Source organism: Rousettus aegyptiacus, unplaced genomic scaffold (assembly GCF_014176215.1).
Source record: "Rousettus aegyptiacus isolate mRouAeg1 unplaced genomic scaffold, mRouAeg1.p scaffold_m13_p_17, whole genome shotgun sequence".
Classification (NCBI taxonomy): domain Eukaryota; kingdom Metazoa; phylum Chordata; class Mammalia; order Chiroptera; family Pteropodidae; genus Rousettus; species Rousettus aegyptiacus.
The window spans coordinates 23,937,687-23,962,599 of NW_023416292.1; the positions used below are offsets into that span (position 1 = coordinate 23,937,687).

At 48.8% G+C, this 24,913-nt stretch overlaps 6 protein-coding genes across 6 annotated transcripts; 3 read left to right on the forward strand and 3 right to left on the reverse strand.

Annotated features, from left to right (window-relative positions):
• The first annotated feature begins 1,096 nt into the window (after window positions 1-1,096).
• Window positions 1,097-3,430, forward strand: LOC107503264 (histone H1.3). The gene is made up of 2 exons (XM_016131334.2): window positions 1,097-1,913; window positions 2,534-3,430. The coding sequence occupies exon 1, from the start codon at window positions 1,164-1,166 to the stop codon at window positions 1,827-1,829; it is 666 nt and encodes a 221-aa protein (XP_015986820.2). The 5' UTR covers window positions 1,097-1,163; the 3' UTR covers window positions 1,830-1,913; window positions 2,534-3,430.
• On the reverse strand, window positions 1,788-2,435 carry LOC107503841 (histone H2A type 2-C-like). The gene has a single exon (XM_016132675.2). The coding sequence runs from the start codon at window positions 2,433-2,435 to the stop codon at window positions 2,046-2,048; it is 390 nt and encodes a 129-aa protein (XP_015988161.2). The 3' UTR covers window positions 1,788-2,045.
• A 13,039-nt stretch (window positions 3,431-16,469) lies between the features above and the next one.
• Window positions 16,470-16,957, reverse strand: LOC107504392 (histone H2A type 1). Its single transcript, XM_016133546.2, has one exon. The coding sequence runs from the start codon at window positions 16,927-16,929 to the stop codon at window positions 16,537-16,539; it is 393 nt and encodes a 130-aa protein (XP_015989032.1). The 5' UTR covers window positions 16,930-16,957; the 3' UTR covers window positions 16,470-16,536.
• Window positions 16,958-17,210: 253 nt separating this feature from the next.
• On the forward strand, window positions 17,211-17,687 carry LOC107504506 (histone H2B type 1-C/E/F/G/I). The gene has a single exon (XM_016133753.2). The coding sequence runs from the start codon at window positions 17,257-17,259 to the stop codon at window positions 17,635-17,637; it is 381 nt and encodes a 126-aa protein (XP_015989239.1). The 5' UTR covers window positions 17,211-17,256; the 3' UTR covers window positions 17,638-17,687.
• A 4,937-nt stretch (window positions 17,688-22,624) lies between these two features.
• On the reverse strand, window positions 22,625-23,324 carry LOC107504472 (histone H2B type 1-C/E/F/G/I). The gene has a single exon (XM_016133694.2). It carries the CDS (start codon window positions 23,273-23,275, stop codon window positions 22,895-22,897), a length of 381 nt encoding a protein of 126 aa, XP_015989180.1. The 5' UTR covers window positions 23,276-23,324; the 3' UTR covers window positions 22,625-22,894.
• A 260-nt stretch (window positions 23,325-23,584) lies between these two features.
• On the forward strand, window positions 23,585-24,059 carry LOC107503777 (histone H2A type 1). The gene has a single exon (XM_016132571.2). The coding sequence runs from the start codon at window positions 23,600-23,602 to the stop codon at window positions 23,990-23,992; it is 393 nt and encodes a 130-aa protein (XP_015988057.1). The 5' UTR covers window positions 23,585-23,599; the 3' UTR covers window positions 23,993-24,059.
• The last annotated feature ends 854 nt before the right edge of the window (window positions 24,060-24,913 follow it).

The following is a 24,913-nucleotide window of genomic DNA, read 5'->3' on the forward strand; positions in this document are numbered from 1 at the left end:
TTAGGCCTAGTAAAAATGTTGTTAGAAAAAGCCCAGGATAAAAAATATAAAAATTCAGAACGTGAATTAAATGAATTGTTTTTCTTTGTAATCCTCTGCATCCCTACTTGCAATGTAAAAAAAAAAAAGTAAAATCAAATTCATGTTTTAGAAATCTTTTTGGAATGTGTCCTGAATTTTATGTTAAATATCGGAGGAAGAAAACCTATGGATAGAGTGTCAGTCATTAAGAAATTTAGAATTTTAAGGCTGTGGATTATAAACGTGATTGTGTGGGGCTCCGCAGGTCACAGCTGGCAATCCCACGTGGAGCTGCTGTCCTATCGCTTGGTGACTCACTTTTTCTTCTTTGTAGACATGCTGGTTGATCTCCATGCCCATTCTAGGTCGAAAAACCAATTACTCGACTTTTTAAAAGAAGGCATATGACTAGTGAGAACTGGTATCTAGAAGGCAGCAGCTCAGCCTCGCCCACACCCTTGCTAAAGTGTATTTCTCCACAACACCTGGATCAGGGGACTCACTGGTCACCCAGAGACTATTTTTAAAAAATCCATCTTTTAAAAAATAGTCCGTCCTGTAGGCAGAAACTTCCACTCCAGTGCCAATTCCCAGGGCTCAGCGCAGAGTACTTGCTGGGGAGCTGTGCTATTGCTCTCGCGAAAAAACCGATTTTTCTTGTGTATTTGCGTAAAAACAGGTTGATTAATATAAAGTTGCAAAGAGAAGACTGTGCAGAGCTATGCCCTGGAAGAAAGATTAGCAAAGGAAACAAAGAGAAATAGCATTTTCAAGCAAAATCTGAAAGTCGCCTCTGTTAGAGCGAAGTTTTAAAGAGAGCTGGGGGAGTCGGGGAAGTTTCAGGGTGCCGGCGTGGAAAGCAGGGAGAGCCAAGAAGGTAGGAATGAAGCCCGAAGACTCTCGGATCCACATCCCCCAAATTCCTAATAATTTCGTGCCCAGATTTCTTATATTTTTCCTCTTTTTTAAGGGGCAAGAAACACAGCGGCGCGTCGGAGCCGAAGCGCCCGGGCGCTGCGCGGCGCTCGGGGCTGGCAGCCAATCACCGCGCAGCGACTCGTATATAAAACCCCGCCGCCCGCGCCCAGCACGCCGCTCTGACAGCTCGAGTCTCTTTTAGTCTTTCCTGGTAAAACAGAAAAATGTCGGAGACCGCTCCAGTTGCTCCTGCTACTCCCGCGCCTGCGGAGAAGACACCTGTTAAGAAGAAGGCGAAGAAAACGGGCGCCTCTGCTGGAAAGCGCAAGGCGTCCGGGCCCTCGGTGTCCGAGCTCATCACCAAGGCCGTGGCCGCCTCCAAGGAGCGCAGCGGCGTGTCGCTGGCCGCGCTCAAGAAGGCGCTGGCGGCCGCCGGCTACGACGTGGAGAAGAACAACAGCCGCATCAAGCTGGGCCTCAAGAGCCTGGTGAGCAAGGGCACCCTGGTGCAGACCAAGGGCACCGGCGCCTCGGGCTCCTTCAAGCTCAACAAGAAGGCGGCCCCCGGCGAGGCCAAGCCCAAGGCCAAGAAGGCGGGCGCGGCCAAGCCCAAGAAGGCGGCCGGCGCGGCCAAGAAGCCCAAGAAGGCGGCGGGCTCGGCCACCCCCAAGAAGAGCGCCAAGAAGACCCCGAAGAAGGCGAAGAAGCCGGCGGCGGCCGCCGTGGCCAAGAAGGTGGCCAAGAGTCCGAAGAAGGCGAAGGCCGCCAAGCCCAAGAAAGCGGCCAAAAGTCCGGCCAAGGCCAAAGCCCCCAAGCCCAAGGCGGCCAAGGCCAAGTCACCCAAACCGAAAGCTACGAAGGCAAAGAAGTCGGCGCCGAAGAAGAAGTAAAGTTCCAGCGGCCGGTCCTGCTTTGAGAATCGCAAAGGCTCTTTTCAGAGCCACCCACTAATTTCTGTAAAAAGAGCTTAACCGGTATTGTGTTTACTCACTCTTAGACCCAGGGGCTTGGGGGACAGGCACAGTTGTGTGTTACAGTCCTTATAATGAACTGGTGGCTCTGAAAAGAGCCTTGTGTCTTCTGGTGCAGGGGTAGGGGGTCTAAAGCTATTTGCCCTTGGCCTTGTGGCTCTCGGTCTTCTTGGGCAGCAGCACGGCCTGGATGTTGGGCAGCACGCCGCCCTGCGCGATCGTCACCTTGCCCAGCAGCTTGTTGAGCTCCTCGTCGTTGCGGATGGCCAGCTGCAGGTGGCGCGGGATGATGCGCGTCTTCTTGTTGTCGCGCGCCGCGTTGCCCGCCAGCTCCAGGATCTCGGCCGTCAGGTACTCCAGCACGGCCGCCAGGTACACGGGCGCGCCGGCGCCCACGCGCTCGGCGTAGTTGCCCTTGCGGAGCAGGCGGTGCACGCGGCCCACGGGGAACTGCAGCCCGGCCCGCGACGAGCGCGTCTTGGCCTTGGCGCGCGCCTTGCCGCCCTGCTTCCCGCGGCCCGACATGTTAGAAAAAGTACAGTTCTCTTTGGCGAGCCAATCCGAGCAAAGGATCATTATAGTCCCTGGATGTTGCCCGATTTCCCTTTCCTATTGGTTTGCAGAGGTCACCGAGAGCTAATCAGATCGCACCGCCGGATTCACGTGCACAGGCTCCGGAGAGGGGAAGTACCAACTAGAGGGTGAGATATTAAATCTTGTATATTGTGAGGTAGTTGAAAAACTGGCGCGTTTTACCCCCCCGGGGTCAGTGGAGTTCCCTCTGGGGGAGTTAAGGCTTCTGTCGCCACTTATGCTGCCTCCCTGAGGCCGAGGACAGTGAACTGCCAACCCCTCTGGCGGCTCATAGGCGGCCTTGTGCTCTGTTCGTTCCCCACAGACTGTGAGGGGCCCCAGGGCGCTGTATATTCCTGTGAGCTGCCAGGAATAGGGCAGAGAAACAAAAGAAAAGAGAAACATTGGGGAAACAGCGTGATTGGATCCCTGGAGTTGTGGGAAAATGGGCTGTAAGGTCAGGGTCGCCTGGTTGTTCCGTTGCTTGTCCTGCATGCCCCGGGCCGGCGGCTTTGTGTTCATCTCAGAGAAGCCCACTTAATTTTATTGGCGAATCTGGATAAGGGCCCGAGTTCTACAGAGCAGTATGAGCTGTAAACCTGGATGGGGAAATGCTTTTCTTTCCCTCACAAATTCTAAATGCAGTTTAGCATTTCCTTCAATGGTGGGTGTAGGCGCCCAATCACAATGGATTTTGGAGCACCTGTGACTTTTAAGCAGGGGAAATCAGACGTTTTCCAATCAGTTGGCAGTTACTGACAATGTTCTGCAATCCTACGCTCATGCTGAGTCTTCGAAACTGACATTCATTCTACTCGCTACTCCTCATTATTTGGTGTGTTAATAATGACACAGGTTATACATGCTGAAATATGTTTCGATGTATTTTACTATTGCTACCTTTATTATCCTGCATGCTTTAAGCCTTTAAAAACATCATTTGAAAAGATGTCTACAGTTCTTTCCAGACTATCCAGAGTCCAGGGCACAAAATAGTCAGGAGCTCCTGAAACCACCTCCGGCCCGGGACACCTGCGGTGGAAAGGCCTCTCTACCTTATTCTTTGTTTACATCTCTCCCTGGTGGATAAAAATTCCTTAAATTTTGCTTTTTAAACTTAAAAGTACTATGTAGCCTGTAGCCTGTGGATGTCTTTCTAGCTCTCTTCAGCAGAAATTCAATTTCTTTTCCCCACTCACGGCTGCATCCCATTCTTCCCCCCTTCTTTGATGGAGGTGGCTCGGTTGACGGTTGACGAGGCAGATCCGATGCCTGGTGGAATGCGTAGTTAACTCGGAAGGTTCTTTGGAAAGAGGAGCGTGCACTGAGCAGGAGAGAGAAGAGCTGTCAGGTCTGTAATGTCCAGAGCGAGCGAGGCTTTGCTGAAGTGTGGTGAGGAGTGAGCAAGTCATGTGGGAATGCGACATCCAATGAGTGGAGGAAACGACCACATCTCCGCAGCCCCTCACAATGACGAGGAACGTCCGCAACTTCTGCACTGTAAGGCGTTTGCATTAGGTGGTGGTAAAATGCTCATTAGACATTTAAAACTGTGGGTTGGAAAGATGAACCGATCAGAATCTCCTTACTGGTGCTTGATCAGAAATTCCAAACTGGCTGATTAAAATTATATTTCCAGGAGCAGCAGAAACCGTAATTAGATCAGGTTTAAAATCTAGGTTTGCTATCTTGTTTTGTTTTGTTTTTTTTTTTTTTTAGCACAAGTGACACCATTTAGGGCCTTTTTTTTTTCTTTAACATTGTACTTTTATGATGGACCCAACACACTGTCCTAAATATCATGGATTAACTCAGCCAAGGACTCCATCGGAAATTTGAGATTACAAACACCAAGTTTTGAAACTAATCTTACTTCGAGGTAGGGGTTGCAGTATCTCCAAAATCATGTACCAGCGTAAATGAACCAAGTCTCAGCCAAATACATATGTCATCACTAGAACATACAGAAGAAAGAAAGAAAGAAAAAAGACTGTGGATATGAAAAAAAAAAATCCCATTGACTTGTTAAGCCAGCCATAGAACCCTAACCAATACAAAGTGGCACCTGCTAAAAATCGTTACACACTTTTTTACAACGTTAATTTGAAATAGAGTCCCTCGAACCCAGTTTCCCTTAATGGTGACACCCCACACCCTTGTACCATCAACACCAGGCAATCGGCATTGGCAAAAGACCGTCGATTATATTACAGACCTCACTCTGTTCTCATCAGTCTTTACCTGTTCTCGCTGCATGTCCCTGTATGGGGATGGTCCTGTATGATCTCATCCTGTGTGTAGATTCAGGCAACTCCCATGGCAATGGCCATACAAAGTCGTTCCATCATCACCAAGAACTCCCCACGTACCCAGTCTAGCCACGTGCACTCACCTCTTCCCTGTCCTGGGGCAGCTGCTAACTTGTGATCCATCTCTGGCTTTGTCATTTTGAGAATGCCACATAAATGGAATAAATACAATATGTAACCTTGGAGACTGCCCCTTCCCCCCATTATGCCCTTGAGACCCAGCCAGGTAGTTACAAGTATCAATAGCCTCCCTTTTATTGCTGAGTTTGTGGTCACTTGTCAGTGAAAGTGCTAAGTTGTTGCCACTCTAGGGCCCTGTCAAATAAAGCTGTTAAAAATTCCTGAGTTCGGGACTTTGTTTCTTCCCTCACCCCACTCCAAGTTTTGATTTGTTTCTACTTGTAATTCCTGCCTTCCACTGCAACATGACATTTTTTGTAAAGATATGAAGGTGCTGTGAGGACTGGGAGCCAGAGGATCGGAGGATCGTGTCAATTGTCGCAAAGAAATCACATAATGCTGCTGCTGTCACTGGCAAGTTTGCTTCAAGGTTCGAAACTGGGTGTTTCCGAATCCGGCTTCTGGGTTCCGTAGCTGAGGATTCGCTGCAGCAGAGTCTGCAGTTGTTGACTGAGCCGCTGAACAGGGCAGACAGCGCGGTTCCTGTGGGGACCTGGGTTTCCTTCTGAGCAGAGCTCGTCATTAGTTGGAGTCTCCAGTGCTCACCAGTCCCCGGCTGGGAGCTCCCATCACTGGCGTAGGCCCGAGCCGGCCGAGCCCAGGACCCTGCAGCACCCAGGGCGTCTCAGGGCTCGGCCTTGGGCGGCGGGGAGTGGACGGCATGTCCGGCTTCATCTGTGCAGTCTTAGACAGCGCCGGCTTTCTCACGGGGGCGGACATGTGCTGCGCAGGGAATTTTCAGTTATTTGCTCAGCGAGCTCTGACTTCTGTTCCCCGTGGCTCGCGGGGAAGGGATTGGGAGCGGCGGCAGCGTTCTGACTTCCAAGCGGGCACGTTCTCAGCTCTCACTCCGGGCCCGATGACCTGGCGCGGTGGGGCCCTGCCAGCCGGGCCGCAGCCCGCAGCCCCGCGCACCGGCCGCTGGCACCGATCCCCATAAACGCCCTGGGCAAGAATGCAGCACAGCGCTGGCGGGACACATGGGACATGCCCGCCATGTGCACGGAAGAACCGGGCATGGGGTCACGCAGGTGGACATAGGAGGGAGCCGGAGGCCACGGTGCCATTACGCCGCTGCCCTACCGTTGGTTTGGGGGTAGATTCCAGGCCTCTGCGCACAGCTGCAGTGCGGGAGGCTGAGCTATGTGACGGTGGCAGAGACTCTTCCCTGAGAATTTCTTTAAAATGCTTCAGTGCCCCAGGGTTTGGGATCCTGGCTGGAGAGACCCAGGGTGTCCCAGGCGGTTTATGACGAACTCAGCAGAGCTGTGGCGAGGACCGGACTCCGCCAGATAAGAAACTTTTCTTTCTGAATTTTCTCGTTCAAATGAGAACTTTTCCCCTTATTATCAAAATAAAAAAACATCTCTTATTGAAAGATTTTTTTTAACAATCGCGTGGATTTATAATTTTCTCTTAAAGTGTTCGTTTTTCATTCAATAGAAAAGGAATATCGGGATAAATATAGATTCTATTAAAATCTTGACCAATTTTGGCTCAGTCAGAGTTTAGATTTGTGAGTGTTCGCCTATAGGTGCCCGGGGAGCTGGCCAAGCACACGTGTCCGAGGGCACCAAGGCCGTCGCCAAGTACCCCAGCGACAGGCGAGTTTGTGTGCAGCCACCTCTTAACCCGACGGCTCTTTTCAGAGCCAGTCACTTTTGCATTCATATTGAATTTTTAAAAACATGTTTTTTCTTTTGTCAGACAACCTTCTTTTAAACATAGGTAGGGTATGAGGTGTTCATTTTGAGCTTCTGTTACTTAGCGCAGCAAAGAATTTGCAATAATTGTGTACTGTAGGATCTATTGTGCTGCAGCCTGAATGTTTTTTAATGTTCTGCTTTTTGCGTTTTAGTCAAAATCTTTTAATCTTAAAATAGTCCACTCGTTTAGATTTTAAAATAATGTTACAGCAGTACTTGTACCGGAGTTCTTTGTTTTACACATAATGCCCGCATCATGGTACAGTATGACTCTACGAGCTTCACAAATGTTAGCTCCCACTGGGAGAAACAGTCACGTGTGTTTTTATAAAGGACCCGAAGGCTCATAGCGTTAGTTGCAGAGCCTGGGGGAGTTACCGAACCCCAGAGTGTATGCTCTTTACTGGATTACTGCAGATGAGATGGTAATTCTTAAAATTTACGTAAGAAGATCTTTTCATTATCCGTTTTTGTTGCTGACTTAGCCCATGGTGCTACATGGTGCTTCAGCAGTTGTTAAACTGTAATTTTGCCCGTTTTTGCTCTCGTATTTCATTTTTATATTCCCTCCCTTCGGTAAGTAGTTCTATATTCGCTTATACAGAAAACAAGAATGAAACAAAATAAAAAACAGAAACCAGAGCTCTAGAAGTGCAAGGAGCCAGAGAGTATGGCTGGGAAACCCTACAGGTTTCATGTGTTGGTAATTTTGGGGTAGACCATTTGTTTTTGTACTAAAGCTAAAATGACTTAGATAAATTGCATTTGAGTACGTGTCGTGGCATAAAGACCTGCTCTCAGGCTCCAGCAAGGCATTCCCTGTGTGGTTCCTGAGACCTTCTGGAGAACATCGCCATGCCGACTGACTCAGGTGGATGCCGCGGTGGAATTCTGGAAGGTGGAATCCATCTTGGCAGCACTCTGGTGGGCCCGGGCGCGGGGAAGGGCCTGGGGACGTGTGTAGGGAATTCATGTGTGCATTCACGTCATAGCTTTCCTGTGACTACAAGCTGACCTGGCGCTGACAGCGAGGCCATGCTCTTCTGTTGGACATAAACTTTGTCACAGGACACACAACACATGAGCCGTGAGACTAGGCGAGGTCACCAGGAGTCCAGGAGGGGCCCAGGAACCGAGCCGAGGAGCTCCAGGGAGGACGGCCTGGAGCGGGCTCTCCCGGTTCTTTAGTGGGGCTCTGTGGTGTCCCATTAGATAGGGGCCGCCTGCGCCTCTGGCGGGGTCCTCCCCCTTCATGTGCTGCTTTCAGGAGGCGGGGCTCTCGGGAGGTGACAGGCCACGAGGATGGAGCCCTTCGTCAAAGGCCAGTGGGGTCGGAGCCATTTGTGGAGGGGACCGCAGAAAGCTCTTTGGGCCCTTCCCTTCGCCATGCGAGGGCACAGCAGAAGACCGCAGTCTGAGGCAGGCCAGGGCCCTCAGCAGACGCCGTATAAACCCTGTGTGAGTCTCGCCACCTTGATCTTGGACTTCCAGCCCCCAGAACTGTGAGAAGCAAATGTTTGCTGTTCAAGCCACCCAGCCTGAGGTGCTTTTGTTGTAACAGCCTGAATGAGGACTCCAGCTTATGCATATAGACAATACGTGTCCTGCCCCTTCTGATGACAATCTTCATGGTCTCCCCTCATTCACTCTGACAAGCAATGCACGCGACGTCTCCTTTAAGTTCTCAGCGATTACGTCAGTTTCGTCACCTCCATGCTGATTCCCCAATTGTCATTTCCAGTCCAGACCGCTGGCCTGAACGCGGCCTCAACCAACTGCGGGTTCACTATCTCCTCGGCGTCAGACACCTGTGACCACAGCGGCCCGCAGAGCAGCCGTCACTACTCTCCTCGCCCAAAGATGCGGATGACTCGGAGCGCCGATTTGTCAGCCTGAGGGCATGCTTTGAAAAACTTTTTATAACCATATTGTAGTGTTTGAATGGTCCGTAATAAAAAAAAAAAAAAAAAAAGAAAAAAGAATTTCCTGTTCATGGCAGGCAGTTAAGAGACCCTGTCACCGCAAGGGGGCGCCCCTCCTCCACAGCTGCGGTTCGGGCCTCCGGCTGGGACGAGGTTAGAGACCCGAGTCAGAGCGCTGACTATTGAGCGATGAGATAATTTACAAACCGCGTAGCCTCGGGCTTAGGGAGGGGACCAGCCTGAAAATGGAAACCAGCAGGGCCCAGTTAGCTGCAGTACACCCTGGCCCACAGGGTTTGGGTGTGACGACCTCCCCACGATGCCTGAGGGGCGGGGGGGGGGGAGGGGGTGGGGCAGGCGAGGCCCAACAAGCCGTCCGTTCGTTCGCGGAAAATAGGAGCTGACGCCCAGTGCTTTGCTGGCCGTGTCAGTTTTAGTCGGCCTGGAGTCTGGGGGCGGCCGGCAGCGCCCTCGCAGGCTCCGTAATTTGTAGATATATTTGTATAAGCCCCGCGATCACCCCGAACTAAGTACGAGCTCAGCCGCGTCTCCGGCCGGGGCGCTGCCAATTGCCTCCTCGCTGGAACCACGGCCCGTGGTTGACCCTTTCGCTGGGACAAGGGTAGGATCCAGTCCCCGCCAGGAAGAGCTGGGGCCTCCAGAGCTTCCTGTCCTCCACTCGGGGGCGGCGGGCTTACTAGATTCCTGCCACCAACAGCCCCGTCCCTGCCGCCGTCCGGATCGGCCGAGGGAACCGCGGAGCCTGGGTCCCTGCGCACAGCCTGGCTGAGACCTGTGGTGGGGGAGCCTCTGTCCGGTATGTGGCTACCGCCGAGGGTAAAGACCGGGCTGGTAATAACACCAGGGAAGCCTTAGGACAAGCCAAACGTTTAAGAGTCGCGCACAGCTCTTTCTTAGAGAAAGTGGGCGGCCCTGAAAAGGGCCTTTGGTTTTGCTGCAGAAAGCGAGCTGGGGTTCGGACTCAGCCCCCGAAGCCGTAGAGCGTGCGGCCCTGGCGCTTGAGCGCGTACACCACGTCCATGGCCGTGACCGTCTTGCGCTTGGCGTGCTCCGTGTAGGTGACGGCGTCCCGGATCACGTTCTCCAGGAAGACCTTGAGCACCCCGCGGGTCTCCTCGTAGATGAGCCCGGAGATGCGCTTGACGCCGCCGCGCCGCGCCAGGCGCCGGATGGCGGGCTTGGTGATGCCCTGGATGTTGTCGCGCAGCACCTTGCGGTGGCGCTTGGCGCCGCCCTTGCCGAGCCCCTTCCCGCCTTTGCCGCGGCCAGACATGGCTGGGAACGAGGAAGAAAAATGTGGGCACAGGTGTGTGTTGAAAGAAAGGCGAAGTTCTTATTTATAACCCTGCGGCGGACCGTTTTGTAAACTACAAAATGAGGACCGTGGGTCAGGCGGGAGGGCCCCTTGGGCAACGGCTTTGTCCCCGCCTACAAATGGCTTCCAGGCTGTGGGGCGGGGCCGAAGGAGACAAAGACGGTTGGGCCCCTGCTCCTTCCCTGAATTCATTCCAGCATGCCCTATTTAAGAACTTGTAGAAAAATCCTCTGATGTATCAAGATACTGAAATGTCAAGCGAACCTATGTTTTCCAAGTCTGCGTTATTATGAGCCTTCCAGGCCGTGGGGAAGTGCATCTTCAACGCCCATCTCAAACATAAAAGAGTCCTCGGCTCCTCCCTCTCCCGAGAGGCGCTTTTGTGCACTTCAAGTGACCACAAGTTAGTGTTGGTAAAATGGATTCAGGTAGCGCGGAGCAGCTGAAATGCTTTGGGCAACAGGAAGGCGTCTATAAGCTGTGTGCGGTCGCGAGGCGCGTCCCGCTGGCTTGGGCGCCGGCCTTTCTGCACTCCACTATCTGAGGTCCGAGACCTGTTTTGGGACATGTGAGCTCTCATTTCCACTTTAGTTTTTTCATCTCTATAATGGAAATCTTAATCTCGACACCATAAAGGTCATGTTTTGAAAGTCAAAAGGTAACTTTTCAAATATTCAACACAATAAGACTACTGTGCAGGTGAAAAAGAGGTTCCGGGGAAAGTGACCTCACGGGGTGAGCTGACTCAGCCCCTCGCTGGGCAGGTCACCGTGGGCGGTCAGGCCCGGGCCTGCAGCTTCCTCAGAAAACTGCTCGGTGGGCCTTACGCCCGCCGGGGCGCCCACTGTCCGCCGGCATCTAGATCACACGCCCTTGAAATGCCTGGTGCAATCCTCCCTGTCAGGGCCCCCAGAGCGCAGCCGCCCTCCCAGGAGCCCGTGGTCTCCCAGCTGTCTGCACCTCGCTTTCCCCACCTTCTTGTGACCTCTGACCTTCCCTCCCTCATTCCAAGCGCAGGAGGGGAGCTGCAGAACTAATGCTCGGGAGCATTTGAGAACTTGCTTCCCAGGAGATGTCTTCAGTTTTGGATAAAATAAACTCATAAAAATCCTCTACATGTTTCGATGTGTCTTACGTGGACAGCTGGAATTGCCCGAGGAGATTCATCGTGGCGCCCCTCCGGCCGGCTTTCTCCCCAGGAGCTTTAAACCTCTCAGATGGGCGTTTTGCAAGCTGGGCCCACGTTACTTTGCTTTAATTATCTCTATGTCTCTATAGCAAAAGCAAATGTTCAATTTTAGAAGTCGGTGCTAAATTGTCATGATAACATTTAAGTGTAGATGTTCCCCAGTTGAACCCCTAGTCTCCACGTTTGCACAGTTCCCAAGACATGATTCCCTCTAAGATTGCCCTGTCAGACGCAGCGGTCAGGACCAGTTTTGAGCATTTGAAATGACACCGATGCTGAGGCACCAAGATTTAAATTTTGTATAATTTTAATTGGTTTCCATTAAAAAACTGATACTCTACTCAGTTACTGGAAAATTTTAAGCATGTTTGAACAACTTGAGCGTGAGAACTTAATTTTTCGACAATGACTACATCATGAAGTTTAAGTGCAAATCAATTTCTTTTCAATGAAACTTAGTAGCAGATTGAATAAAATATATACCCAATTTGGAAGATTTAGACTGAAAAAAGGAATGTAAAATGCATTACAATGTATTTATGTTCATTGCATGTTGAAATAAAAATGTTTCTGATGTTTTGGGTTAAATGCAGTATAATATCAAAGCGATTGCATCTTACCGCTTTTTACTATGTGGCCGCTGGAAGCTTACCTCGCTCTCATGGCCACAGCGCCCTGCACACTGTTCCAGGGTTCCTATTGCCCGCTCTGTGTCTTGAGCTCCAGGAACCTTGCCGTCATGGGCTTGGGAACACGTGGACATTTAATGCATTTCTGAAAAAAACCAGCTACGGAGGGCAGCCTCAAACTAGAGGGAAGCATTGTAACACAAACAAACAAAAACAAATAAAAACCATGTTAGGGAACTGAGGGAGGATTTTCAAAGGAACCATTACTCACTCATCAAGGTGTACAGGAGGAAAAACTATTTCCTTTCCCTATCCTATGGGTTCCTTGGCTGGTCCAATAATCAAATTGACATAAGACAGATTTACTGGGAAAAAAAAAGTTTAATTTGAATGTACATTAATGGAGACTTCAAAAAATATGCAACCTAGGAGTGCCTTTCTATTTAATAGATGGAATGTTCCCTGACTCATGAATCATTCATTAGAACTTAAAATAACCCAGATTGGATGATCAAATCATCCAATTCAATCTTAAGATTAAACAAAAAAATGCAACCGAAATGTAGTCAGGCCCTTGAGGCTCCTGTGCTGTCCTGAGCTGAGGAACGCGGTGGGGCCGGGGACTGCAAAGAGCAGGAGCGCAATTCCCAGGAGGCGGAGGAGGCCTTTGGCGAGCAGATGCCCGCCCTGCAGACAGGTAGGTCATTCCAGTGAAAGTTATCTCATGCAATAACTTTCTTTCTCGGACAGACCCCCTATTTAAGTTCTTGTAGGTATTTAAGGGAGAGGTAAGACTTTTTTTTTTATTGATTCTACTGATTCTTCATTGACTTGAAGGCATAATAATCCACATGCCAAGGTGGCACATTTTGGAGTGGCCTATTCTTTAAGCAAGATAGATACTAGAGGAATTATTGACCTTAGAATTCTTCAAGGGCAACATTGCAAGAGGTTGAGACTACTTGGAAATCTATGGCTAATATTTTTGTTCCAAAAGTGTAAAATTTTGATAGAAAGCATTTGAAACTAATTATTAAAGCAATTGTTGTCTAAAAGAGCTGAAACTTTACTAGTGGAGACTGCACATATCCGTGGTTAAAAAAGAAATCATTTAGAAGCACACAAACATTTCATGGCAAGAACGAAGGCCAGAAAACAATTTATTTCTGATTTAAGAAAATCAGGTCAATTGCTTTGGAGCCTAGAAAGAATAAAAAGTCAAATCATCTATTATTTGATTAGTGAGTAAAATAAGAATGTCAAGGAGTTACACCATGACTCTTCATATAAATTTTTCTTACAGGCTTTATGTTTTTTTGTTCTGTTTTGTTTTAGTAAGGTTTCACAGTGTGAAAAAAAATTATCTGAGACTTAAGTTAGGAAAAAATGAGGGGCCGTGGTGTTCGATATCATAAAAGGTTAAAGGCTACAAAAAGATTCTATGAAGATGTACTTTGATTGTCTTACGGTTTAGTGTTGAGTAAAGGTACTATACGCAGTGAAGTTACTTGTTAACTATCGAGGTTTTGTTGGGTAGAGAAGCAGATAATTTCTGTTGAGTGGATCAGGTATAACTCCAAAGGCTTATGGCCTTTTAGACATTAATTTTATTGTAGCCTAATTCAACAATTCTGTCCTAACATTTCTTTCTTAAAATTTCTATAAACGCCTACATTTCTGAAATGTCTTTTGAACCTATCATAACATTTTTTCATTTCTTCACTCGTTGATGAGTTAGAGAAGCCCCTCGATACATATTCATTTTATATTTGATGATTCACAATTGCAGCCTTTTGAAAAAGGGGAACAAGAGATGTCATGTGACTTCGATTTGACAAGAGGTAAGAGGGCCTACGGGGAGGTGCTGGTCCCTTCCTTCACCTTCTTCAGCCCTTGGAAATTGAGGACTTGTCCCTCCATGTCGCATCAACTCATCATTGGTATACGCGATATAGGAAGGCGGAGAGTGCAGACGGGGAAGCAGTCTTCATCAGGCTTGGGCTCACTGAGGACCAGGAAAGACCTCTGGTCACTGCAGAGCGGCTGTGAAACCCATTAAGAAATATCAAAATGCCAAATTAAGGTAAAGGGATGGGCCGCATTTCCTCTCATTGTCTAACAGGCCTGCCGAGTGTTTTTTTCAGTATTCCAGGGGAATATGGTTCTGTTTGACTATTTCTTAGAACCCATTATCAGTGAAGTATCTGTGAATTTAGATGTTAATTTGTAGGATAAAAGATAATTTCAGCGGTTTTTGTCCATTAGAGATGAAATTTATCTCCTTCCAGTAGTGTTACTGAATTCAAGGGGTTTGCCTGCCGCTTGGGGTCCTCTATTCAAGAGTGAGACATGGTTGTTAGATAGTTTTATTTACTTGTTGCAAATAAAGGAGGCAGGGGATTCACAAGTGAAACTCTGTCTCCAGAAAGAAAGAAATAACCACTGAGTATACACACTATTTGGTTAATTGCATGTTGATGTCTCCTTGGCAGTCTGCTACACTTCCCCAGTTTTGTTCTGGTCAAGCTCATCTGGCTGCAACTGTGTCTGCAAAATAATGTGCTACATTTTAACACTTAACAAGAGTAGCATTTAGTAAGAACCACCCAGACCTGGAGATCCTATTAAACAGTAGAAAAGACAACTTAAAAGATATAATGGTGCCATAGGACGGTAATGTTTTTTGATGAATTTGCTCTTTTGTTTTTATTTCAATTGTCTTTCTTTTGTAGAGGTGCCAATTTTTTCCTCTATCCATCTGGTTCTTGGCTGAGGACTCTGTACATATAACACAGATTAAGTAAAGGAAAACAAGTTAATTAACATGTATATGTCATATATACATGGGAAAGACCCAGGAAGGATTAATTCAAAGAGGTGACTTAAAACTCCAGTTTACAGAACATCTTAAACAAAGTACAGTAGATTTGTAGAGAAAGGAAAGGACAAAGAAAAGCAGTGTTAGGCTTCTAATGGTGGCAAACTGTAGGAATGGAAACGTATGGGAGGAAACGAAGAGCAGGCGTTGCAGGCAGGTTCTGCCTGTTCCTCTAGTCTGCTTAGCCACTGGAAAGAGATCTCCAGCACAGCCCTGGTCTCCGCCTTACCGCAGGAAAGGGGCAGGGAAGAGAGAACTTGTCCTGCAATTGCTGCTGCTTAACCGCCTTCAGCACGAAATAAATTTTTTTATGTCAAGGAGGTATATTTTAGGGGTGATTATTCTACTTTCCTTCATTTTCATAAAACAAAACTATCCTGGTTTCCTTCACTTTCTTTCATACTTCATAAAGACATATTAGAGAGCATTACATTCTCTCTCTCTCTCTCTCTCTCTCTCTCTCTATATATATATATATATATAATATATATATATATATATATATATATATATATATATATAAATAATCTCCTATACTGTTTTGAACTAGGTTTCTCTTCCTGGTGGTTTCTACAACAAATTATATATAAGAAGCATCAATTAATATGTTTTCTGAGATTCGGCTTACTGTTTTGAATTTTACATTCTGATAACTGTCATAAGGTAATGGCACGAAGACTAATCTCTCTATGTCAAAGGTTAGGGCTGTATCTGCTTTTTAGACTCCTAAAGCCTGCCAGGAACTTGGAGGCGCTTGGTGGCCAGTGGCTTAGCGGCCAGCGGCCTGGCAGCCAGCGGTTTGGTGGCCTGCGGCTTGCCTGGGGCCTTCCTACCTGGGACTTGCAGGTGTCTTGAGCAGCTCGGGAAAGGAAACTGGCTGGAGAGAACTGCTGTGGTTTCTGGCCTTATTTATGAGAGCAGATCCGCCGGGTTTGAAGGTCCCGCACCATGATTTAATTGATTTTGTTTGCATTAATGATTGATATAAAATAAAAAATTTTCTTAAGGTCAATATTCTATTTTAAGCCCATAAAAGTGAGCTTTCGTTTAGTGTCAATTTTAGTGTACTTTATTTATTGTTTTCTGAAAAGACAAGCAACAGACTAAAAAAATTTTCATTAAGAATGCTATGATCAGCAAAATTTAAAAAGCCCGCCCTGACATGTGACTGCTCACCCATCCCTCTTGTTCTATTACTACTTTTACTCATATTTGGGACTTTCAGACAGCAAGTCGACTTGAATCTAGTGTATATATCACTGCGTATATACGTACATACACAGTCACGGAAGTATTTCAACGCACCAGACGTAAAGGTATTGATTCCTATTACGTCACTTACGTTGTCTACAGCCTTATGTCCTGACAGTTGCAATCGCCTTAACATCCATTCTTTTGTGCGTTTATAAACGTCCATCTCTTCTTTCAGTCATAGGGGAGCCAGAAATCTAGTTTCCTATTTTTTTTCTGAGATCTTATGTTGCATAAACTGTGAGCAACGGCTTAGTGAAGTGACCTCTTCGTGGCAAGTATATAAAATCTTAGCAAGCAACGGCTGTCAGTGGTGACTTAAGCCTTGGATTTCCAGAAGAGAGGCTGCAGGACCGCCTCGTGCTTTCCTGAGGCGGGACTCGCTAATCGCCTTTGACACAAAGCCTGTCTGTCCCCTTTACTCAGCTTGGTGCTTAACTTTCGTTTTTATTGTTACTTTCAAATGGAGGGTCAGTTTCGCGTTACGGCGTGTGGAAGTGCTGACACCTAGCGGCCAACCGGGGTAGCGGCAATTTCCAACCAGAGGCTTAAATGAGGACACGCAGCCCTTTTAGTGAAAACGTGGGTGGCTCTGAAAAGAGCCTTTGGTTTGGGCTCGGCTCGTCCGAGCTGCTGCGAACACAAGCAGGCGTCTACTTGCCCTTGGCCTTGTGGTGGCTCTCGGTCTTCTTGGGCAGCAGCACGGCCTGGATGTTGGGCAGCACGCCGCCCTGCGCGATCGTCACCTTGCCCAGCAGCTTGTTGAGCTCCTCGTCGTTGCGGATGGCCAGCTGCAGGTGGCGCGGGATGATGCGCGTCTTCTTGTTGTCGCGCGCCGCGTTGCCCGCCAGCTCCAGGATCTCGGCCGTCAGGTACTCCAGCACGGCCGCCAGGTACACGGGCGCGCCGGCGCCCACGCGCTCGGCGTAGTTGCCCTTGCGGAGCAGGCGGTGCACGCGGCCCACGGGGAACTGCAGCCCGGCCCGCGACGAGCGCGTCTTGGCCTTGGCGCGCGCCTTGCCGCCCTGCTTCCCGCGTCCGGACATGCTTAGTAGTAGCAGTGAGAACTGTCACACGAAAAGCAATAAAAGAAATGTTCTGCAGGGAGCAGCCAGACTCCAGTTATAGTGCTGGATGGAATTGTAAAGGACGGAATGGGATTGGTTAAAAATGATTCTTTTACGTAGCCAACCAATAAGAAAAGAGAAGTGAGGCACGAAAATTTACATATATTCGTCACTAAGACATTATCGAATCAGATCTGGGTATTCGTGAGCACCTTATTTGCATAGAGCGACTATAAAGAAGGACACTCTAGACCAGAGCCGGCATTTTAGAGCTTCCCCCTCCTTTGTCTCTCATTTTCTGTGAACATGCCCGAGCCCGCCAAGTCGGCGCCCGCCCCGAAGAAGGGCTCCAAGAAGGCGGTGACCAAGGCGCAGAAGAAGGACGGCAAGAAGCGCAAGCGCAGCCGCAAGGAGAGCTACTCGGTGTACGTGTACAAGGTGCTGAAGCAGGTGCACCCCGACACGGGCATCTCGTCCAAGGCCATGGGCATCATGAACTCGTTCGTCAACGACATCTTCGAGCGCATCGCGGGCGAGGCGTCGCGCCTGGCGCACTACAACAAGCGCTCGACCATCACGTCGCGGGAGATCCAGACGGCCGTGCGCCTGCTGCTGCCCGGGGAGCTGGCCAAGCACGCCGTGTCCGAGGGCACCAAGGCTGTCACCAAGTACACCAGCTCCAAGTGAGTCCCTGTGAGGCCACCCTTCAACCCAAAGGCTCTTTTCAGAGCCACCCACGTTCTCTCTGGAAGAGCGGTAGTGACTTCACAGTGTCAATGTGTACTAAATACAATGTCGATCTGTAAGTTGTTTCTAAAAAGGAACTGTCAAGCTGCAGTGGTGCTCGCACCTTGAGATGTACAGACGTCTGGGTTGAAGCACGAAATGCGTGTAGTGGCGGCTGAGTGCTGGGTGGCTGTCTCTTGGGTCTGCTGCTCTTACTGTCAAGCCAGCTAACGCAGTGACAGGTGAGGGAAACCTGATCACTAACATGAAAAGTGAAGAGCGATTTGGATGACATCTGTTAAGAAAATGCTGTCTTAATTACAGCTTAGTGTAACTGCATTGTGCACATTAGTGGGTTTATTTGCTTAAAGCGATGTGGCTTTGCATACTGATGGGAATGGGACAGCTATTGTGCAAGAAAGTTGAAAATGGAACATCACTGCCTCCAGGATTGGATATTCGATCGTAATGAGAGTTTTTCCACTTTCTTCTAAATGTTTAGACCATGAGCAAGATAACTCCATTAAAGAGCATGGTATTGGCAGTTCAGGAAGAAACATCTTGAAGGTATTTTGGTTGGTGTCTCTCCCTTATTAAAATGGTGTTGTAAAATTATGCCATTTTCTTCTAAGGTGGAATTTACATAAGTTTAATTTGGTCCTGATTAACAGAAAAAAAATCTTTTTAAATTAAAAAAAAATGTCATTCCAGTTACAACACCAGCACTTTCTGCCCCGTATATATATGTAGACACATGTCACAATCTACACTTTTCTTGTGGGTACAGCCTGCTTAAGGTTAATGGTTGCCAGGAACTGAATCCCGTGTGCAGTAACTGCTAAGCGTGTACACAGAGAGTGCTGTTAGGATTTCAATGCAGGTAGGAAAACGGTAATGCTATTTTATGTGTTCTTGTATAATTTATTTCATAAATAAAAACTTCCTCCTCCCTACACAACACAGAAATGTGCACACACACCACAATATACACGAAGCATGTATAAATATTGAAACAAAACGCATAAGGAACAGAAGCAGTAAGTAAAATGTAAAACAACAAAAACTAAAAACGCCGGGCTGCTGCACGGTATGAGACTCAGACAGAGTCGGTTTTCGCGTTCTGTAGCCCCAGAGGTAAACAGTGTCTGTACTGGCCGGGGGAGCCGATAGACTCCCCGAAATTCTTCACAATCATGTGTCTCTGTGTTCTCCTCCCTCCAGGAGCAGAAAGTGCTCTGCAGAGCTTCCTGTCAGATTCTAAATATACTGTTGCCTAAAGTGCTGGGCAAAATGACACCATCCATTAAATCTACCTCCTAATCTCTGGAATCTGTGAAAATGTTAGGTTACATGACAAAAGGCAATAAAATGGCAGATGGAATTGAGTTTGCTTATCACTTGGTTGTAATGTAGGGAGGAAGCAAGAGAATAAAACATATTAAGTCAAGCCACGTTCAGAGACTAATAAGCCGATCGGCCCTGCGGCCGGGCCGTGGGACACCTGTGGACGCAGGCGGATTTCTGCTGGGTTTGCTCAGGACCCATCCCCCAGCTATGGAAGGGGAAACTGGAACCAACAGTCACTCCCTCTGGCTAAGACCATGGGGACCTATGTGTTACAGGCTGGGGACTGCCTGCGGGCCTTCCACTCTACACGGTCTTACCCATTCATGCACATACTCTTCCCCTGCCTTCCTGTGTCCCTGTTAAAGGAAACGGGTTATGACAAAGTATTTTAAGGCATAACCCGGCAGTAGCTACAGAATGGTATTTAAACTGAATTCCCGCAGCGCTCGGGGCCCCTCTCGCTGGCTCTTGCTGGGCGCTCTTCACTCCGTCCCGCGCTCTGTCCTCGTCTTAGTCCCTCTCACTCTCTGCCTCTGGGAGACCACGCTCTGTCTGTGGAGTGTTATCCCTGTTCTAATAAACTTTCCTTTTGACTCTCACTTTGCTATGTGTGTTGAATTCTTTCTCCGTTCTCTGCCAAAGGACCTTCTTCTCTTGGTGCAAGGCTTGGTCTCCCTGCCTACGCAACTCTGGGAAATGTGTCCATCTTGCATCAGTTTAAAATGATGTGGTTACCCTGCATTAGCCAAGGGAACCCCAAGGTAATCTCAGGAATCCAATGTAACAATGGAAGAGGGACTCTGGATACAGAACCAAGAAGTGCGGCACGACACAGGTTTGGCCAGAGCACCAGCTTGAAAATCCAGGAAGGGGCCCCGAGCGCAGGCAGATGGAGGACGGCTTCCACTAGCTGGACGAACGAGGCCGATTCTCTCTCGGGGCCCTGGATCAGCATGCAGCCTCTGACACCTCGATGTCAGCTCAATACGGTCCGTGTTCAAATGCCAAGCTGTAGAACTATAAGATTGAAAGTGTGTATGCTTTTAGGGCATTAAGTTTGTGATAATTCTTCAGGCTAGCAATAGAAAATTAATGCACTTAACACTAGTTTAAGAATAATTAATGACTTCAATGATGTTCTTTAAGATTATAACAACATTAAAATCTTAATGTGTAAATATGATCAAAATTACTATAGATGCATGTAAATTCTTCCAAAGTATTTCAGGCTCATGTAATTTTTAAATTGCTCTAATTTTAACAACAGCAATTTAATTTCCTTTTTGCTATGTCTAGGGTCTAATTTTAACAGCAGAAAGTCCAATTTCCTCGAGAAGCCCTTCTTCTACCCACTACGGTATTATTATTACTCCTGATCATAATACTACTTCAAAAAGCTTTTACTATAGGTAAAGTATAGGAGTAACAACAGAATTCACCTTATAATGTCCATAAAAACTTTGTGAATTTTAAATACTCCTAAAATATTTATCTTTATTGAAATTTTTGCATTTGCTTTCACAAAAGTATCCATGAAGTCGATTTTACTAATATTTTCATTTTGTGAATAAGGAACAGAGGGCGTCCTCCACACTTGAAAGGTTTTTTCACATTGATTTTCTCCTCTACCCAGCACTGAGCTACATGCCTTTTCTCGGTGAGTTCCTATTCGTTTTCACGTGTCCGGATTCAGCTAAACAGGATGGCTTGGCCAAGTGATGACATGAAACCTCATAGCCCCAGGCCTGTGGGCTACACTCAAATTGCACTCAGTTCTGTCTCCTGGAGTAAATGCTTCACCTGCCTGGGGGAACGATGGGCCCTCCTGAGACTCTGTGCCCTAAAGGGCGAGGGATGTGTCATGTGACTATCAAAGTGCTGATGCCGAGGGGTGACCAGAAAGGAAACTCTTTAACCTGTGAAGTAGAAATAGCCCTTTAAATCGGGGAAGGCTGGACACCGTGATGTCAGCATCCCATCAGGAAAACAGAACGCTGCCCGCGATTTTTCCAGAGATGAGTTCATAAACGTCACACAGGTTTTGGAATACCGGAAAGCAGAAGTGGTGTGTCAGATCACGAAGGATGCGGGCGCCGCCACAGGGCTGGGGCACACAGGAAAAGGTCAACGAGTAGTGCGATCTAGGAATGTGCAGGGGAGGCCCAGGGCAGAGACGGCTCAGAAGTGGGGTGGGCGTCTATGAGGATGATTCTGGAAGTGCAGAACCCAGAGTGTGGGGAAAAGGCCAAAGCTCGAATTTGGAGCCAATCACCGCAGCCAGAGTAGGAGCAGAGTTGACACTGCGGGGAACTCGGGTCGCCCCCTGCCACTCCTCCCTCCCGGCCTCGCTAGCTCCGCATCCCTGTGACTGCAAATATGGTGCCGTGTGCGTAGCCTCAGTCTTGGTTCATAGAAAACACGAACGAAAGGTACAGAGGGGACCCGAAGCAGAGAAGCAGGGCCAGCTTTACTGAGGACATGGCACCCCACAGGTTTCTTCCCTGAGTGGACAATGGGTCAGCAAATTCAGGTGCCAAGATGTGCTCAGAAGCACAAATACGCATTACAAGGCTTTTGATCGGAATGTAAGTGACTCTGAAAATAACCTTTTGACTAGGTGTCGATATGCGTCCACAAAACACTCACCAAGGACTTTAAGGCCCCTGATAAGGGCTGGGGGATGGGCAGTGGAAGTAACTAGACCCACGTACAACGCCTGGGGCGGAGAGACGCCTGACCGCGCCAAGACGAGGCACTGCTTCTAGAGCTGGACTTTCGCACTTTCGGGTGCTGCTTTACACGACACTAAGATGGGACATTCGATGGCCTTCGCAGAGGGCTCGAAGTGCGGCCGTGAGCCAGCCCGGCCCCCTGCAATCTTTAAAAATGTGAGCAGGAGCACCGAGGGCTGGGGGGTGAGCTCTGGCTTTGAGTCTACGTCGGTTTTCAGTGCTGGGAACACGAGGCGAGGCCCGATGGACAGGACCACGGCCCGTGGGGCCGCTCCCCAGAGCCCTGCTGCTGCCCTCCCCAGTGTCGCCACTGATGCTCACTGGAGGCCAACTGCAGGAAGGCCGGTGCTCAGCTCCGTGGGCGAGGACCTCGGTCAGGGGCAGGAAGGCCGGTGCTCAGCTCCGTGGGTCAAGGGCGGCTGCAGACGAACTCACTGGCTGCTGAGTTTGGTCATTTTCTCTTGCTAATCTGCCTCGTGTTGAGCTGATTATTAGACGAGGCAAGAGAACCTTGAGAGTGGAGCGCAGTCTCTTCCTCCCCTGCACAGACGCCAACAACTACTTGGACTCAGAGTTTATGAGAAAATATGAAAAAAGTTTTGAAAGGAGACTCTGCTCTTTAATTACAGGAAGCCTCAGCACAAACACCACACAGCAGATCCCAACAAAGGCCAGAAAGGAAAAGGGGAGGGTTGTCACGTTGGCACAGTAAATCTGTTCTTTTAAGGTAAAAATTTCCCGTTATTTCCCTACATCAAACAAGAAAGAACTTCAGTATCAGACGCTGAAAACGAGTTCTGGACTGGACTCCGTGGAGGACTTTCTCTTCCATCTGAGTCTCTGCCAGTGGCAAAGTTTACACTTGCATAATAAAGGAGCAAAGTCCTTTCACCACAAGGTTTATTTTTGTTGTTTCTTTTTTTGCCTGAGGCAAAGATGGCAGGTCATAGGGGAGGGTGGAATTTCCCAGCCCAAAATCTGGCTGCAGTTAGGCCTGTGAGCTTTTCTATTTAAGGTTCAATACTTTACCCCGGCTCCATAATGTAAATTAAGTAACTAATTACAGCTCTCTTCCAGGAGAGGTGGGTGGCTCTGAAAAGAGCCTTTGGGGTCAGCGGCAAAGCCGCTCAGGAGCGCGTCTACTTGGAGCTGGTGTACTTGGTGACGGCCTTGGTGCCCTCGGACACGGCGTGCTTGGCCAGCTCCCCGGGCAGCAGCAGGCGCACGGCCGTCTGGATCTCCCGCGACGTGATGGTCGAGCGCTTGTTGTAGTGCGCCAGGCGCGACGCCTCGCCCGCGATGCGCTCGAAGATGTCGTTGACGAACGAGTTCATGATGCCCATGGCCTTGGACGAGATGCCCGTGTCGGGGTGCACCTGCTTCAGCACCTTGTACACGTACACCGAGTAGCTCTCCTTGCGGCTGCGCTTGCGCTTCTTGCCGTCCTTCTTCTGCGCCTTGGTCACCGCCTTCTTGGAGCCCTTCTTCGGGGCGGGCGCAGACTTGGCGGGCTCGGGCATGGTCGGGACGACAGAAAAGTAGGAAAGATAAAATGCAGAGAAATGACGAGAGCACAGCACGACGCGTTCCTTTTAAATAAGACCTCGCATGCAAATAAGGCGATAAAATACAGACCTGTTTCTGATTGGTGGATTTTCAAAATAACGTCACCAAAATTAGTTCTGCCCAATTACAACGCAGGAATCCCAAATTTCCATTTCCATTGGTTAGGTTGAATCTGCTATCTTAAGCAATGACACACCTACATTTTCGCGCCTAAAAGTATTTATAAAAACCTCCGTCCCTCCTTTTGTCCTGTTGACACTATATTTCCTAGTTTAAAAATGTCTGGGCGCGGGAAGCAGGGCGGCAAGGCGCGCGCCAAGGCCAAGACGCGCTCGTCGCGGGCCGGGCTGCAGTTCCCCGTGGGCCGCGTGCACCGCCTGCTCCGCAAGGGCAACTACGCCGAGCGCGTGGGCGCCGGCGCGCCCGTGTACCTGGCGGCCGTGCTGGAGTACCTGACGGCCGAGATCCTGGAGCTGGCGGGCAACGCGGCGCGCGACAACAAGAAGACGCGCATCATCCCGCGCCACCTGCAGCTGGCCATCCGCAACGACGAGGAGCTCAACAAGCTGCTGGGCAAGGTGACGATCGCGCAGGGCGGCGTGCTGCCCAACATCCAGGCCGTGCTGCTGCCCAAGAAGACCGAGAGCCACCACAAGGCCAAGGGCAAGTAGACGCCTGCTTGTGTTCGCAGCAGCTCGGACGAGCCGAGCCCAAACCAAAGGCTCTTTTCAGAGCCACCCACGTTTTCACTAAAAGGGCTGCGTGTCCTCATTTAAGCCTCTGGTTGGAAATTGCCGCTACCCCGGTTGGCCGCTAGGTGTCAGCACTTCCACACTCCATTTGAAAGTTACACTAAAACGCCAAGAGAAAAGGATGCAGATACTTTGTTTCACAGATAATGAGGGCAGTCAGTACATTCGGCCTCAGGGTTAGTGTGTGTTAAAGATGAATTAGATAACTATGCTTGGTCAAATGTGGACATTTAGTTGCAAATTGAATTAGTGCCCCACAGGAATGTCTCCCTCGGCCTGTGTGGTATTGAGCGGATTTGCTTTGTATCTTAATGGCCCAACCGGTGACCTGCAATCCTCACGCCTCCCACCCCGCGGGGCCCTCCTCCCTGGTAAGCAGGAACGCATATCACTGTCCCCGGCCGTGTCCTTCGGGCCGAGATAACAGGCTTCAGCAGGACTTAAAAAATGCACAGTAATCCTGTACCATTTGCAAGTCGGGATTTTTAACCCCATTTCACAGAAACCCAGTGAAACTGAAACCCAGTGGGAAGGCTTTACCATGAGGACGCTGTAGTGAGAGAAAAGTTAACGTTCATGTAGTTACAACAGCAAATGAAATTGGTGTAAATGGTCTTGGTGCGCTTCGAAAAAGTCTACAAAAACTTTTTTAAAGTCTCCAGAAGTTGAAATAGAGAAATAAAGCAATTGACTTGAAATTGGCCTTCCCAAACAGGAAGCTATAAATACTGTTGTCCAATCACATCTTGCGCGCGCCTTTTCAAAATGAAAGCCAGTTTCGGGTGTTAAGATTAAACTTTTTATTCAGAAATCAAGACATATCGCTGTAATACTTTATGT